Source organism: Staurois parvus, unplaced genomic scaffold, assembly GCF_062004578.1.
Source record: "Staurois parvus isolate SC_StPar_1 unplaced genomic scaffold, SC_StPar_1.0 ptg000472l, whole genome shotgun sequence".
In the NCBI taxonomy this organism is placed as follows: domain Eukaryota; kingdom Metazoa; phylum Chordata; class Amphibia; order Anura; family Ranidae; genus Staurois; species Staurois parvus.
In genome coordinates, this window is record NW_028318268.1 from 1,693,866 (window position 1) to 1,710,565 (window position 16,700).

Below are 16,700 nucleotides of genomic sequence, written 5' to 3' on the forward strand. Positions count from 1 at the left end.
CTTCCACTGTTCCTGATGACTGCCATTTCTTAATAACATTCCAAACAGAGGATATTGACATCTGAAAACGCTTTGCTATCTTCTTATAGCCTTCTCCAGCTTTGTGAGCGTCAACTATTTTCAGTTTCAGTTTTCTAGACAACTGCTTAGACGAACCCATGGTGCTGATTGTTGGGGCAAGGTCAGATGAGTCTGGGCATTTAAAACCTTTGAGATTGACAACACCTGGTCTTCCCAGACGATGATTGAGAACAATCCATGACACTGGCAGGTCTCAGCTTTGCAAAGGGGGCAGTGCATGCTATAAATTCTGCAGGGTGCCCAAACTTTTGCAGACGACATTTTTTTGTTTTCTGTTATTTTGAAAGTGTAAATGATGAAAATAAAATCTAACTTTTGTTGACATATTATAAGAATGTCTAATCTGTAATTTGATGCCTTTTGGAGATTTTTACATCTTTCCTTGGCTTCTTTATGCACATTAATACAAATTTTTAGCTGGGGTGCCCAAACTTTCGATCCCCACTGTATATATATATATATATATATACAACCTCGTATTGAAGTGATTCAAGTGGCTACACAGCTGCTCAATCACTTTTACATATGGTGGAAGGACCCCCCTGCTACTACCTCTCCCAGACTCTCCAGTCCCACCAGGGAGCCCAGGACTGATCCACCGATGGCATCATCTTCTGTACACAGTTTTAAAGCATGACATGTTAGGTATCTATTTACTCGGCATACCATCATCTTTTATATTTTATATCTTACAAAAAAACTCAGTACTGCATTGTGTTTCTGTGCACGATAATTCATTAAATTGTATTTTTACTGAACATTTGCGTGTGATGAACTGCTATGCAAATATTTTTCAACATAAAAATTTGCAACAGCCACTTTATTCTACAGGGTTACTTAGAACCCCCAAACTATATGTTTGGGGGTTCTAAGTAATTTTCTAGCATAAAAATGCAGATTTTTACATGTGTGGGAGAAGTGTCAGAAGTAGCCCAGATTTGAATTTTTTTTTTTTTGTGTAACATTCGATTTTGTGATTAATAGCAAATGAAATGTAGAGTTTACCAAATGAAAACTACATACACTGTTAGAAATTTGTTTGTTCAAGAACAATTTTCTATCCTGCTTCTTCGAATTTTCACTGTGGTGAACGAATGTCAATTTGACTCTAATGACAATCAAAAAATCAAACATATCAGTAAGACATTCAGGCCAGAAGTAAGAATCATTTCACGCAAGAATGAATAATGACTAAACTATCGGTGCTACTGTTTGACTTCTATGATGCACTAATTTCTTAAAGTGCGTCCAAGCCCAGAAGCATAAATATATTATATTGTTGCTTACCAATCCTTAAATGTAGTTGCTGCATTAGTTTTCTTTTTTTATTTTAGTTTCACCTGGTGATCTGGCCTGTAAGTCTGTTATTTTCAACTTTCTTTAAGTGCCTGGTCATACCCGTGTGATTTCAGGTGCAATTTGGGAATTGAAATGAATGTGAATGTCAGTGTCTTAACATTTACGATTTGCTGCATTACATAGGTACATAGTTACATCGTTACATAGTTAGTCTGGCTGAAAAAAGACAAAAGTTCATCCAGTTCAACCATAGAAAAAAAAAAGTTATAATCCTATACCCACAGTTGATCCAGAGGAAGGCAAAAAAAAATCCCAGCAAAGCATGATCCAATTTCCTCCTGCTGGGAAAAAATTCTTTCCTGATCCCCCAAGTGGCTATCGGATATTCCCTGGATCAACCTTTTCAGCAGTTTTGTTGAGATTTCCCATACTGTACATACAGTAGAATATAATGGAAATCACACTGCAAATTGCAAGAAATCGTTGAAAATCTGCACAAGAAGCAATAAAGTCTTCAGAATTCGCACCTGAAATTGCACACAAAATGGCGCGATTTTAAATCGCAGCGGTGTGACCGGTGACCAGGGGCGGACTGACCATTTGGAAACTTGGGCATTGCCCGAGGTCAGTAGTGGGCCCCATGAGATTCCCCTGGTACCTTTTTCATAGGCTTTTTTGAGTTTGGGCAAGGACACAGGGGCCCCATGATCCCCTATTGCCCGGGGGGCCCCATGAGTTGTCAGTCCGCCCCTGCCGGTGACTAAAGGGTTTGTTCACCTTGCGCACGCATTTTTTGCAAACCTCCACTAAATACATTCCAGTATCCCCAGTTCATTACATACCACTGCTCAGTTTAAAAAGGTGGTCCTTTTTCACTCCATTTCTGTAGGCTGTGTCCAAATTTCCTCTGCCCTGTGTCCTACCTAAATGACAGGATGGGCCAGAGGTTAAACTGTGCCACCCCCCCCCCATGATTAACTCCACACTAATAACCTGTAGGGCCTTTTAAAGTCTCCCCCTTGAAATATTTTAGGTACCATAGTTTGTTGCCATTTCAGAGGAGCAATTTAGACTCTTGACATGTTTGGTATCTATCTACTCAACTTTTGTATTCAATGAAAAATGTGGTATCATATTGTGTTTCTGAGCACTAAAATTCATTTTAGTTTGTTTTCCTGAAAATTTATGCTTGTTAAATGGCTCTGCAAATATTGTGACCTAAAAAATTGCCACCATTTTATTCTCCAAGGCCTCTGCTTTCCGACAATACATCATGTTTGGGGTTTCTAGTAAAAGAAAAAAATGCTGATTATAACATGCATATGAAAAATAAATGTGATATTAAACCACACATTTAATACATTGCAATTTTTGGCTGCATTCGGGGTTTTTTAGGCTTTTTCCCCTTTTTTCACCTGGTTAACTGACCACTAACACACTTCCAGTTTTAGAGTGCCTCCACTCTGGATGAAGGAGCACAACTGGCACCTTTGGACAGCCGCATTGTCAGTCTGGGTGGAAATGAGTGTTCGATGTACTATCAGGTTTGAATACACTAACAAAATTAGGTCAGCTAACCCTTTCGTTTTGGGATAAAGGAAATAAAAGCTAATCATTGTAAGCACCCCTGCTAATGTTAAATAGTTTGTCTCATCTCTGTAACTGATACATTCTGCTGGAGAGCTTGTTCTCTTGAAAAACAGACTTACTGGCTGGATCACCAGATGAAAATAGAAGAAGTAAAGCCTAAAAAAGTAAATGAATGCACTCGCCACAGCTAAAAAAAAAATGGTAAACTTCAATATAATAAATGTGTGCTTTTGGTTTTATTAACACTTTAAAACATTCCACCGGTCAGCAAGTGATTAAAGAAGGATAGTTAAATGCATAGTTATAATACATACATGTGAAATATTTACCTACCAAGTTATTTCTAATTCCCGTCAGCCAGTCATGTACTTCCCACAGTCATGCCACACTGAATTACCAGAATTGTTATTCTGCATTTTCCTAGTGTTCAACTTCCTATATCATTGGCCTATTGATGCAGATTTACTAAAACTGGTGCATAAAGAATCAGGTGCAGCTCTGCATAGTAACCAATCAGCTTCCAGGTTTTATTGTCAAAGCTTACCTGAACAAGCTGCCTTTAGAAGTTGATTGGCTACTGTGGGTAGCTGCATCAGTTTCTGAGAGCTCCAGTTTTAGTAAATCACCCCTAATGGACAGAGGTGAACAAGCAGACTAGAGATGGAGTTTGATGCTGTCAGCAGCAACTAGGAAACTGAGATAGCACTTTTTTTGCTATGTAATGTGATAAAGGTTTCCAAATCATAAGACTGGCTGAATCACAAATATTTTGGTAGATAAAACCGTTAAAGCGGAGTTCCACCCAAAAGTGGAAGCACCGCTTATCTGCCTCCTCTCTCCCTCTGCTGCCACATTTGGCACCTTTTGGGGGGTACCTGGTTTTGATAGGTACCTGTTCCCACGTCCGGCACAGTTTGCCGCGGTGAACTGAGCATCAAGTTCAGCCACCCCCCCAGCCTTGTGGGACACTTCATAGGTCCCAGAGGACTGTGGCCCATTCATAAAGTGCAGTGCACTTCGTGCATGCATAGTAGGAAAGGCTTCACCCCCAGTCTCCCTTAGTCAAGATGGCGGCGCCAGCACCCGACAGTCAACTGAAAAAGTGAGCACACTGCTGGATCCCTGGACAGGTAAGTGCCCTAATCAGGGGCGGACTGACAACTCATGGGGCCCCCGGGCAATAGGGGATCATGGGGCCCCTGTGTCCTTGCCCAAACTCAAAAAAGCCTATGAAAAAAGGTACCAGGGGCATCTCATGGGGCCTCCTACTGACCCCGGGCCCTCGGGCAGTGCCCGAATTTTCAAATGGTCAGTCCGCCCCTGGCCCTAATATTAAAAGTCAACAGTATTTGTAGCTGCTGACTTTTTACATTTTTTTTTTTTGGCTGGAGACTGGAACTCCGCTTTAAATATGTTACTGTTCCCAGGGGCGGACTGACCATTTGGAAACTGCCCGAGGGCCCGGGGTCAGTAGGGGGCCCCATGAGATGCCCCTGGTACCTTTTTCATAGGCTTTTTTGAGTTTGGGCAAGGACACGGGGCCCATGAACCCCTATTGCCCGGGGGCCCCGTGAGTTGTCAGTCCGCCCCTGATTGTTCCTGGATGATTAGTATAGAAAATCATTTCTGGTTCTGCATTGTATATGTTAGAGGTACATATTGGTTTTGGTTATTTTCCAGGTTTGTTTTTATTTTTCTATATATTGCAATGTAACAGAGATACACCAGTCACGATCTGCTTCCTCTCTATTAGGAGAACGAAACTGCGAGGAAGATACGGATGCCAGTGGTGGACAAGCGGTGATTCATGATGAGCGGGAACATGTAATCTACAGTTATTCCTTCTTCCACTTTGTATTTGTCCTCGCCTCTCTCTATGTGATGATGACGCTCACCAACTGGTTCAGGTGCGCATTCCGCACATTCTCAGGTGCTTAGTCCTCCTGCTGTTCTACATGAGAGGCCGGCTGAGAAATGACTCGCTGTGATTTACTGTATGTTTAGATAGAGTCCACAAGAGCTCTTATACCTCATTTATTGTGCCTATTGACATTCTCATGTAGGGGCCTTTCAGCAAATGCAGCAAAAGTCTCTTAAAAAGTAACTTCACTTTCATGGGAAAAAAATAGCAAATAGAAAAAAATATATATATAGCTTATACACTTGCGACACAAGTCACATTGTAATTTAATGTCATTAAAAATGACCTTCCCTTTTCTATCTGCAGCGCTGTAATTTTCTGTAAAATGCAATGCGACATGGCTACCTGAAGAAGTTCTGTACCCAGATGATCCACAGAACGCCTCCCAAAAATTTAATTTCCCGCTCGTGTGATTAGCTCCCTGATTTTCCCAGAAGTCTGCACTAAAATACAAGTCAGATTTTGGGTATCCCCTGTAACAAAAATATCCTTCCCTTTTCTATCTGCAGCGCTGTAATTTTCTGTAAAATGCAATGCGAAATGGCTACCTGAAGAAGTTCTGTACATAGATGGTTCACAGAACGCCTCCCAAAAATGTAATTTCCCGCTCGTGTGATTAGCTCACTGATTTTCCCAGAAGTCTGCACTAAAATACAAGTCAGATTTTGGGTATCCCCTGTAACAAAAATATCCTTTCCAAGGGAAATCACATCTAAAGGGATGACTACCCTGCCCCTTTCCCTTTTTAAGGGATCAGCAGGTGCAGCAGCTGATTGATAATTATATAATCACTCCCATACAGATTCACTTTGCACATGGACACAGACAAACAAACAGCTATTTCTTCAGATTATCAAAAGGTAAGAATCTGAAACAAAGTTTGTTAAAAATCCCTGCGATGTAGATAGGTCACCCAGAAGGGAATGTTTTTTCTCAACAAAAGTGGAGTTACTCTTTAAAGCTGAACTCCAGGTATGAATTTTATTTCGTGGTTGCATTAGTCCAGCTTGGCAGTATGTATGTTTCTTACCCAAGGGGCTGCTGGAGAAGCCTTCAATCACTATAGAGGTTGATGCTATTACATTGATAGCCATGACCCTCAGGTTCCTGTGTCAAATTGCTTCACCACTGCACACTGACCACAGGGGTTTGGTCTTTCATTACTGCCATAGTTCACAGAGCACTGTGTATTTTTTTCAATGAATACAAAGTGTTCTCTGATTGGACATAATGGAGATGGTGACTTCATCACTCCTCCTCTCCACCTAGTTCAATCAGAGAATCTTTTGTATTCAGTGAAAAAATACAAGATATTCTGTGAATGGTGGCAGTTCCTAGTGAGTGATCCCTTGAGGTCAGTTTGTAGAGTCGAGGCCACTTGGCCCAGGACCCGGAAGATCACAGCTGCTACAATGATTTATTTATTTACTTGAGGTACTTAAATAGCGTCGTCAATTTACGCAGCGCTTTACATATATGTATTGTACATTCACATCAGTCCCTAACCCTCAAGGGGCATACAATCTAAAGTCCCTAACTTACATTCATACATACACATACTAGGGACAATTTAGAGAAGAGCCACTTCACCTACCAGCATGTCTTTGGAGTGTTGGAGGAAACTGGAGTACCCAGAGGAAACCCACGCAAGCACAGGGAGAACATGCAAACTCCAGACAGGTGGTGCTATGGTTGGGATTCAAACCAACGACACTAGTACTGCCAGGCGGAAGTGCTAACCATATAGCCACTGATATGATGGGCCGCTTCCTCAGTGGGAGATATGCATACTTACCTTGTGCCAAACTGGACTAATGTAATGTCTAGTACAGTCTATCTGTTTTTTTTGTTTAACTCAGTGATGCTAGTACAGCGATCTCCCCGCTGAGCTATTGTGTTCTGACAGGTAATTGCCCCCACCAACCCCCCCCCCCCGACAGAACATGCACTCTCAGCCAACAGATGCCGATCAGCAAACCTTTTTCGGTGATGCCCCTTTGATAGGAGCTGGACGCACACACGAGTCGAATGTTGGCTGGTTTCTGTTGAATCGGCCGATACTGCCCAATATTTGGCCCATGTGCACAGGGCTTAAATATCCAACAAACATCACACCTGGAGTTCAGCTTTACTTCTTCAGATTATTTTGCTGTTTACAACTTGGTAGTCATCCTGGAATGTTAGCTGTGATGTTCTTTTGTTCAGTTTGGATAATCTTAGCTTTTCAGGTAGAGTTACAACACAGTACACAAGATATCCTTCATACTGCCTGGGAGTGCAGTGTATCAGTTGGGATTACTGTACTTTAATATTCCAACATCTGTCAGAAGCATGTAAATCTGGATCTTGCATATACTGTCAGATAATTACTCTATTTTGTAATTATACCAGAACATTCTTTGATAAAAATTAAATCAAGTCTGTTCCTGATCCCCAGGCAGAAAAAGTGAGTACCATTGCCTAGTGAGGTAACCTGGTGTTGAGGACACAGGAAGGGAAGGATTACCGAAGGTGCTTTAGATTGCTGAATTTAGCACAATATCCTATAACGTGTTGCCACTGCTGAGCGCCTTGTGTGAAAGGAAGATGCAGGATGATTTTATATTGAAAAAGTGAACCTTGAATGGGTAGCGGCTTAGCTGTGTGCTGGGGACATGTCCTATATGTGCACAGCCATTGTAGTGAGGGAGCACCTGTATGTTTTCAACCTATTCCTGCCTGGCATAGGTGGTTTCCCTTAGATGCATTCTCAATCAGGGTTCTGTGGAACCCTAGAGTTCCTCCAAAGGTTGCCAGGAGCTCCTTAAGCTGTGGTAGATTGACCTGTGCCTGCATACTTCTGGGATCAACACCACTTAGCAAAACCAGCTGGCATTTTTCCCACTGACCCCCAATGACTTGGTTTTAGCAGGGGTTCCCAGAGACTTGAAAACTCTATCAGGCGTTCCTCTAGGACAAAAAGGTTGAGAAAGGCTGCCTTAGACTGACTGAGACATTATTGGTATATGATCATCCCCTGAGCACCATCAGAAAGCCACCTCTGGGAGGCCCCAGTATGGCCTAACCATCACCACCAGTATCTGTTCCATACCTTTCTTAGCCCTTAAAACAATGGACCTCAATAGCAGACTCACTTGGCACAAGGTTTGTTTTCAGAAGAGTTTCCTATCTTGAGGTTAGGAGAAGGAAGAATCCACACAACAGAAGCTTTTCAACTCTTTACTGAAACACAGTTGATTTACACATGTATAGCCTTTCATTCATCCTTGTGGTGATGACACATTCCACTCATTGCAAATAGAAAACAGCAGAAATGAGAACCAAGTCCAGGAGCAGCCAGCACCTTTAGGAGTTTTGCCTAAATTACGCATTTCAAATAAAAGGGATGTAACTAGTCAAATTAGTCCTGCACATTTCCTTGCTTGTTTCCTCCCTAAAGGGAAGCTACCGGAAGCTACAATCTCAAAGGTTACATCTTTGTATGCCTTGGTCCTTGCACTGCTTCCCATGATCAACATCTCAGGTGGACCCCCACCTGAGTTAGTATACATAGCTCTCTTACCCAAAATTCCCCACACTGGCAGGGGCAGGGCTGGAACTTACTAGATATCTATGATTTGCTATACTCACAACCCTGGAGACCTCTAGCAGCTACGTAGGCACCTACACTCTCTACTCTTCACTACAGGGTTCCTAACTCTATAGTGGCCAATTTTGGGGGACTAAACTAGGCACTTCAGTGCCCCTACCTTACACTTAGTAAGCTAATTTAGTTCTACTCAATCCCCTATCCCACATATCTGCAGTCTCCAGCACAACCTATGAGGCTACTATGCTGGCTATGCAAATTTTGGCTTCCTGTTAGTGGAAGGATAGGCTCTTTTCACTCATTCCCTGCCTTGCGCCTTACTGTGGAATGCTCAGCTGCCTATGTAACTGTAGCACACCCTTGGGTAGAACTTGGCTAGATATATAGGTTCAGCTCCCACCTGAATCTGGTGACACCTTCGATTATACCCAGAACACTTCGACACTGAGAATATTTTATATGGGTTTTATTGAAGAAGACAAACCCTGAAAAAGAACTAGCTGATTTAACACAGGTAATGTACATAAAACACAGATACCACTTTGCATAACACAGTTAGTAATAAATCACTCTTCAGTCGCCAAAGACTACAAAAACTGACTAGTATCACACTGACTAGGGTGGCACATGAGAGTGACTTTGACACATGAAACAATATCTGTTAATGAGGTTAAGCAGCTTATTGACATTTGTTATAGCAATACTATCTAGAGCAGACATATCCTACCTAACCACTGGCCAGTGGGATGAAATTTAAAGTCTCTCAACGTTGGGGCCCTTTAATCAATGGAAGAGCGCTCACTCTCTGCATGGGAGATTATTTGTAATCCAGGGGTAGCAGGATAGCACAGTCTCCTTTAAGCAGAATCTTCCAGTGAACATTGCAATAGGAAAACAACACTTCAACAAAATCTTTACCATACAGGTGAAATCCTGATATACTGACACTTGCTCAGTATATTCAAAACAGCAAGCTTCTGTGGGGACTTGAAACTAAACACACTCTTCAGCCATAGCCCAAGTCTTCAGGAGACAAACCAGTAATATACAGTGACAGAGTTCTCTCATCAATCAGCAGCAGGAATAGCTAATTCTGAGCAGCTTGGGCTTTCCAAGATCTGTGTCACTTTGAGAATTAGAGAGCAGGCTTTCTCATGACCATTTTCCAGAGATGAACAGCAAATGCAGCAATATCAAAATCCCCTTTCATCACAGAGTACTCACTGTTTCTGGATTGTCCTCTAGATAGCATTAGACAGTAGTAGAAATCCTCTCTTTCAGCAGCTCCAGACTTTGAGAGACACATGCACTTGAGTGGCTGTAATCCTGAGTGTCAGGCAGGACAATCCTTGGTTTGCACACTGTCCGGCAACAATTCCTCTGCTACACACTCCCAGCCCAGTTTATGGGTACCAGCAGCACAGAGAGTGAGACTCTGTGACTTTACACCAGGAGCCCTTGCTCCATGCAGTCCCCTGAAAATGTCTCCTTCCCAACATGTGCTTCTTCTTCCTTTTTCCCCTCTCCTTTCCTCCACAGCCAATCATAAGTCCAGCTGCAACAGTGCTGCTATGGGTGGATCCTTCTCAGCTGTAGCAACAACCAATCAGAGCACAGTCCTGCTTTCCCTGTCTGTCACTCACAAAGAGGGAAACAAAAAAAAATGCTTTACAACTGCTGTTTGGGATTTAAAGCAACCAGCACATCTCTACATAACTTATTGATAGGCCAAGATATGTCACTTGCCGTGTTGGAGGGTGGACAGGGTTTTTTAGCCATGCTCTGACATTCTGAATATTACATTAACCTGTTCATGTAGGTCTGGGAGCAAGCTAAGTGAAACCTGCTGGTATCTGATGATACTGTAGATCTTGCAATGAGGTTATTTTACCAATTGTCCTGTAGTGGGGTTATTATAACTTGTCTGAATCAAGCATGGGTTTGTTTGAAATAAACTTTGGAGTGTTTTGCAATGCTCAGGTAAAAGCACACATGCCTGGAATGTGTACAGACATATAGAATAAAGCAGCTCATTGCTATCAGATATGGCCTTCTCTGTAGTGCTGTAGAGAAGAGTTGGCTACGTCCCAGTTTAATTATCTGAAGAGTGGAATGACTTCTCCCACGTGAATGTTACTTGTGAACCTTACAGCAAGTAACAGCAAATCAAATTGTAGAATTTTTTTATTAAAGCTGATCAAAGCAATTTTTTTGGTCTCAGATCCAAATATGTTTAGGTTGGTGCATGGACAGCAGTTATTCCCACACATAGGAAATTCCAGTGGCTGGTCCACCACACCAATCTACAGCTTATTAACATTAGAAAAAAAAAAAAAAATTTTCTACTGAAAAAGTATAGTATGATGTAAACTGTACCGTCCAGTACACCAGATATACAGGCTAGTAATTCATAGACAGGCTAGTAATTCATAACATAAAGGTGATGAGCATGACAGCCCCTTGCTGTGTTAATACTAGTGTTTCCTTTCAGGTTCAGTTGTTGCTTTAAATGTGGGACCTCCATATTATTATTATCATTATATAGGATTTATATAGCGCCAACAGTTTGTGCAGCGCTTTACAATATGAAGGTAGACATTACAGTTACAATACAATTTGGTACAAGAGGAAACAGAGGGCCTTGCTCATTAGAGCTTACAATCTAGGACAGCGGTTCTCAACCTTCCTAATGCTGCGACCCTTTAATACAGTTCCTCATGTTGTGGTGACCCCCAACCATAAAATTATTTACCCATTATTTATAATTCATGAAGTGTCGTTTTACCTCTAATACTGCTGCTTTCAACACAGTAGCTGCTTTCAACACAGTAGCTGCTTTCTACACAGTAGCTGCTTTCTACACAGTAGCTGCTCTTTACACATCGGAAATATGTGTTTTCCGATGGTCTTAGGCAACCCCTGTGAAAGGGTTGTTTGACCCCCAAAGGGGTCGCGACCCACAGGTTGAGAACCACTGATCTAGGAGGATCACAGGTCCCCTTCTCATCAACACCAGACTCCTAAAACTCTTGTACATATAGCCTTGTAGATGAACTGGTAGTAGCAAACAAAGGGTGTAAAGCAAGGGTACAAGGAAGATAGATTCTGTGCTTTGTTCATCCAGTGAATTCAGTAAGTATCGCATTGAAGGCCTTCTCTGCACTGAAGTATGCCAGTATAAGTGTAGCGCTACCCCCAGAGAAGCCGGGTTGATGGGACACGACTCCCTAAACTGCTTGGTCCCCACTGACACACCTGGTTATAGGATACTCACACCTGTGTAACTTTAGTGTTAATATTCTACCATTCCTTGATAATACACAGAAATTAGACCACAAGAAACTTGGGAATGAATAAGATAAATGTGTTACTGAAGGGTATGCAAATCAATACATAGAGCAAATGAACAGAACAACAGATTACCTGACAGGCAGGTTAGCCTCACCAACGGCCATCAAATTGCTCCACAATAACACTAAGCCCCATTACACTAGTTCACACAGTATCAGTAAGAATAAATCACATCAACCATGAAAGTTTTATTGCATACAAGAAATCTCACTGTAATTCTTATCAATAGATACTTCATCAATGTTCCAGGGTGTACTCTACACAAAGCATCAATAGCAGGTGGGTGTATGTGTTACTAGCAAAGGGGTACTCCTGTCTAAAGTACCTGGTGCCTGATTTTCAAGGAAAGCTGACAACCAAGTAGCAAGCACTACTATAATGATAGCCATAAACTTCTGGGTCCTGTGTGGAATGGCTTCCCCACAGCATCCTGTCAACAGGAGGATGTGCACTTAGCACTTCTGGCATTCACAGATTTTTTTTCAAGGTGTATTCTGATTGGATGAGGTGGAGATTGTACAATTATTGCCCCTCTTCACCACCTTGTACAATCAGAGATTGCCTTGTATTACCGTATTTTTTGCTCCATAAGACGCACCTGACCATAAGACGCACCTAGGTTTTAGAGGCGAAAAACAAGAAAAAAAAATATTCTGAACCAATGGACTGCAGACACAGTACAGGGGATGACCAGAGACTGCGGACACAATACAGGAGATGACCAGAGACTGCGGACACAGTGCAGGAGATGACCAGAGACTGCGGACAGTGCAGGGAATGACCAGAGACTGCGGACAGTGCAGGTGATGACCAGAGACTGCGGACAGTGCAGGGGATGACCAGAGACTGCGGACAGTGCAGGGAATGACCAGAGACTGCAGACAGTGCAGGGGATGACCAGAGACTGCAGACAGTGCAGGGAATGACCAGAGACTGCAGACAGTGCAGGGAATGACCAGAGACTGCAGACAGTGCAGGGAATGACCAGAGACTGCAGACAGTGCAGGGAATGACCAGAGACTGCAGACAGTGCAGGGGATGACCAGAGACTGCAGACAGTGCAGGGGATGACCAGAGACTGCTGACCTTTGGGGAGGGAGAGGGAGCGGGTACCTGAATTTGACAGGTACCCGCTCCCTTTTCCGCGGAGTTGTCCTTCCCTCTTCTTCCCGGGCCGGCTTCTGTGACAGCCAGGTGCCCACTGCGCATGCACGAGAAGCGCTGCACTTTGTGAATGGCCCGGCGCCTTCTGGGACCTGTCATGTGTCCCAGAAAACACCGGATCATTCACAAAGCGCAGCACATGCGCAGTGGGCACCCAGCTGTCACAGAAGCCAGCGCGGGAAGACTGCAGCGCTGGAGCGAGGAACAGGTAAGTCCCTGCAGGAGAGAACAGCTGAGCGGCCGGCCCGGTATTCTGACATGGTGGCGGCAGAAATACCGGACCGGCCGCTTTATATTCGCTCCATAAGACGCACTGACATTTTCCCCCCTTTTTTTGGGGGAAAAAAGTGCGTCTTATGGAGCGAAAAATACGGTAATTGAAAACATCCCTTATGGCCAGTGTGCAGTGGCAAAGTTGCTCAGCACAAAACCCAGAAGATGGCAGCTATTACTGTAGTAGTGGTTGTCATCTTCTCTAGCAGTCTCTCAGTTATGAGACATACATGCATATATTGTGCCAAGCTGGTATGTATGCAATAAAGATCATACCTGTGATTCAGCTGTAACAGTACCCTTCCAATGTATTCTAAAGCAAAGACCAGAACAAGGACAATGCCTATCCTCCCTAATTTTTTCCTTGGCAGTATATTATGTTCTCCAACATAATAGGCCCCACCATGCAAATTATAGGACTTAAAGGATCTGCTACTGACAACTTGGTGCCAGATACCACAGCATATCTTCAGAGGTGTAGAGGAGTCCCTGCCTCAATGGGTTATGGTGGGTGGTCATATTATTGTGACTGATTTCTGTACATACTTACATTGTGCCAAGATGGACCAATACAGGTATGCAATAACGATCATGCCCAGGAATCGGCTTTAATATTACCTTTTCAAAGTACTCTAAAGCAAAGAGGTAATCGAGGACAATGTCTACCTGTAAGCAGATGCCTACTTTTTGGGTGCACACTGCTTTTATACTGTATTGTACTTCTATAAAGTATATATTAGTGAGTTTTGGTAAACCAGGTTTCCGTTGTGTTAGGCAGGGGTTCCATCTGCAAACTCCCAGATGTCCATAGCTCTGCCCCCTTATGGTGGGCTATAAATAGAGGAGGCAGCCTATAGACACATTTGGATCCTGTCTAAATTGGCCTTTGTATATGAATGTGAGTTAGGGACCTTAGATTGTACATCCCTTGAGGGTTAGGGACTGATGTGAATGTACAATATATATGTAAAGCACTGTGTAAATTGACAGCACTATATAAGTACCTGAAATAAATAAATAAATAATAAATGAAAGGATGTTGGGGAGGCCTTCCACCTGGGAAAAGACAGGAAGGAATGCTGTAGTAATTCTACAGGAAGCATTGGGTCCTCCTTTTTAAGGATACTCAGTTGGGCTGCCGAGAGTTGGATCATGGACCTTGCTGAAAGGACTCTTCCTAACTAAAGGTATGAGCCGGGCAGCCTGAGCTAGGATGACCTAGAACTGTGTATGGAGGTATCTGTGAGAGATTGTGTCATATTAAATTTGTATCTGCAAAAAATTCTAGTAAATGTTCTTAAAGTTACAAAATGCCAGGTGTGAAGTTCCTACAAAGGGGTGCATACAAGTCATGGCATATCTAAAGAACAGGGCTTACATCAGGGAATAGGCACTACCAAGCATTAACAAGTGGTGAAAGTTGCAAAATGAGACCTGATCGCCATTGCCATGAGTAACCAGTGGAGTGTTTGGTGCTAAAGCTGCCAGCCGACAAGTGCAGATTGTGACTTGGCTGGGATGACGAAGTGCTCTGGTAGCGAGGGAGTTTCTGAGTATAACTCCCTCGCTATAACCGGTGCCCCATACCTGGGACCAACATCGCAGCACGGGGCCCCTATGTCACGAGAGAGAGTAAGATAGAGGATCCTCAGAAGTACAGAACCTTAGAAAGTGTACAAAGGATAAGTTCACCTTTTGCACAAAAATAATAAATGCTAATTTTTTTGCAGGTAAAAAAATGTGCATTTATTATTTTTGTTTGCAGGAGTCTGTAAAGCATTGCACCAGCGATCAGCAGATTACTGGTGCTATACAGGTCTCCTGCAGATCTATCAGTATATCTGCTTGCTGTACGGGATGTACAAGTAAGCAGATATACTGACAGGAAGATTCACTGAACTACCATGGCGCACCACTGCACCGTGTTAGTTCATTGAAAACTACAAGCCGACAGCTGCTAAGGCTGACGGGACTTGCAATTCATTCATTCATGGAAGTCTGTTAATGAATGACGTGGCTGTGTAGGCCAAGCCCCACACAGACACATTGTTTTCAAATCTGACAGATAGTACAGGGAACTTCTCCACTATACTTCTGTCAGATGGAGGGGGGCAGCAGGCGGTGGCTGTAGCATTGGGAACATGTTACATGTTCCACCCTAAAAACGGGTGGAACATGTAACATGTTCCCAAAGGTGAACGTATCTTTTCACACTAATGAGAAGTCTCAAGTATGTCACTGGGAGTGAGGTGACATCTAAGCTAGCCTGGGGAGCATGACACGGGCTCCGCAGTATCCACCTCAGAGACTCTGCACCATGTGAAGGAAGTCTAGTACAGTATACCAGTGTGAAGTCGCTGTAAATGGAAAGCAAAGAGTTAACTGTGCCATAAAGTTGTGCTTGCTTCTAAGTCGGAGTGTCACCTTAATGTAGAATTCTCATGACTGTGGCCTCCACATGCTTAGTGGGCATTAGTGAGTGATGTTTCCAGTGTCCCCACCTAGGGCGCCCAAAGTCCCACCCATCCATGATACCCTACTTTTCTCGTTTGCAGTATATTGTTTTCTCCAACATAATAGGTGTTCTTTAAAGAGGAGAAATGTTTACCCCAGAGAGTACAGCGAGGTGTTCACTATGTATTCATAAAGTCACACACCATGGTAATCTACTCAAACACCTCACACCTCTTTTATGAGTAATGTTTAATTATCAACATGACTAATGTTTGAAGATCAGTGTGTTCTCATGCTGCTCCTTTTCTATTGTAGCTATGAAGATTCATCTCTGGAATCCATCTTTACCCATGGCAGCTGGCCCACATTTTGGATCAAGGTGGCCTCTTGTTGGACATGTGTTATTCTTTATTTGTGGATACTTTTGGCACCAACGTGCCTTCCTGGACATGGACAAAACCAGAAGAATGGACCTCCACAGCATATGTTGGGACGGAGACAATTCCGCAAAGTCACAGTTTCTAAGTAGTAACTCCCACTGTATTTATTCATGGAATGACATTCAGATGGGACATTGGGTTGATGAGATCAGTGCACGTCCAATGTTAAATGGAAGGAATCCACTTAATGCTTGCTGTAATGGAAGTAACTGGATGAAAAGACAAGCACCGAACAAACACTCTTCATTTGGTGAGAGGGAATATAAACTATAACCCTGGAGTTAATGCATTATTTCTTAGCAGTCATACTATGTCTCACTTTAATGAGTCAACGCAGTGACAGTCCTAAATGTTCAGTTCCATAGAAACCCTCCAATTCCTTTTAAATATTTTTTTTCTTTGTATGGTAAGGCAAGACACGTTATCAGATGCTTGGCAACATGGTGTATGAGAATATAGTGGTTTTGCCCACACTAACCAATTGGATATAACTTTCATCTTGTAATCTGCTCTAAAATGGCAACTCACATTGGATTGG

At 42.8% G+C, this 16,700-nt stretch overlaps 1 protein-coding gene across 1 annotated transcript in view; it reads left to right on the plus strand.

The window, feature by feature from the left end:
• SERINC4 (serine incorporator 4) overlaps positions 1-16,386 on the plus strand; it is an 88,820-nt gene extending 72,434 nt beyond the window's left edge. Inside the window, exons 12-13 of the mRNA XM_089689383.1 lie at positions 4,724-4,877; positions 16,038-16,386. Of these exons, the coding sequence (XP_089545509.1) occupies positions 4,724-4,877; positions 16,038-16,251 (368 nt within the window). The 3' untranslated portion in view covers positions 16,252-16,386. The remainder of the gene's footprint in view (positions 1-4,723; positions 4,878-16,037) is intronic.
• Positions 16,387-16,700: the final 314 nt, after the last annotated feature.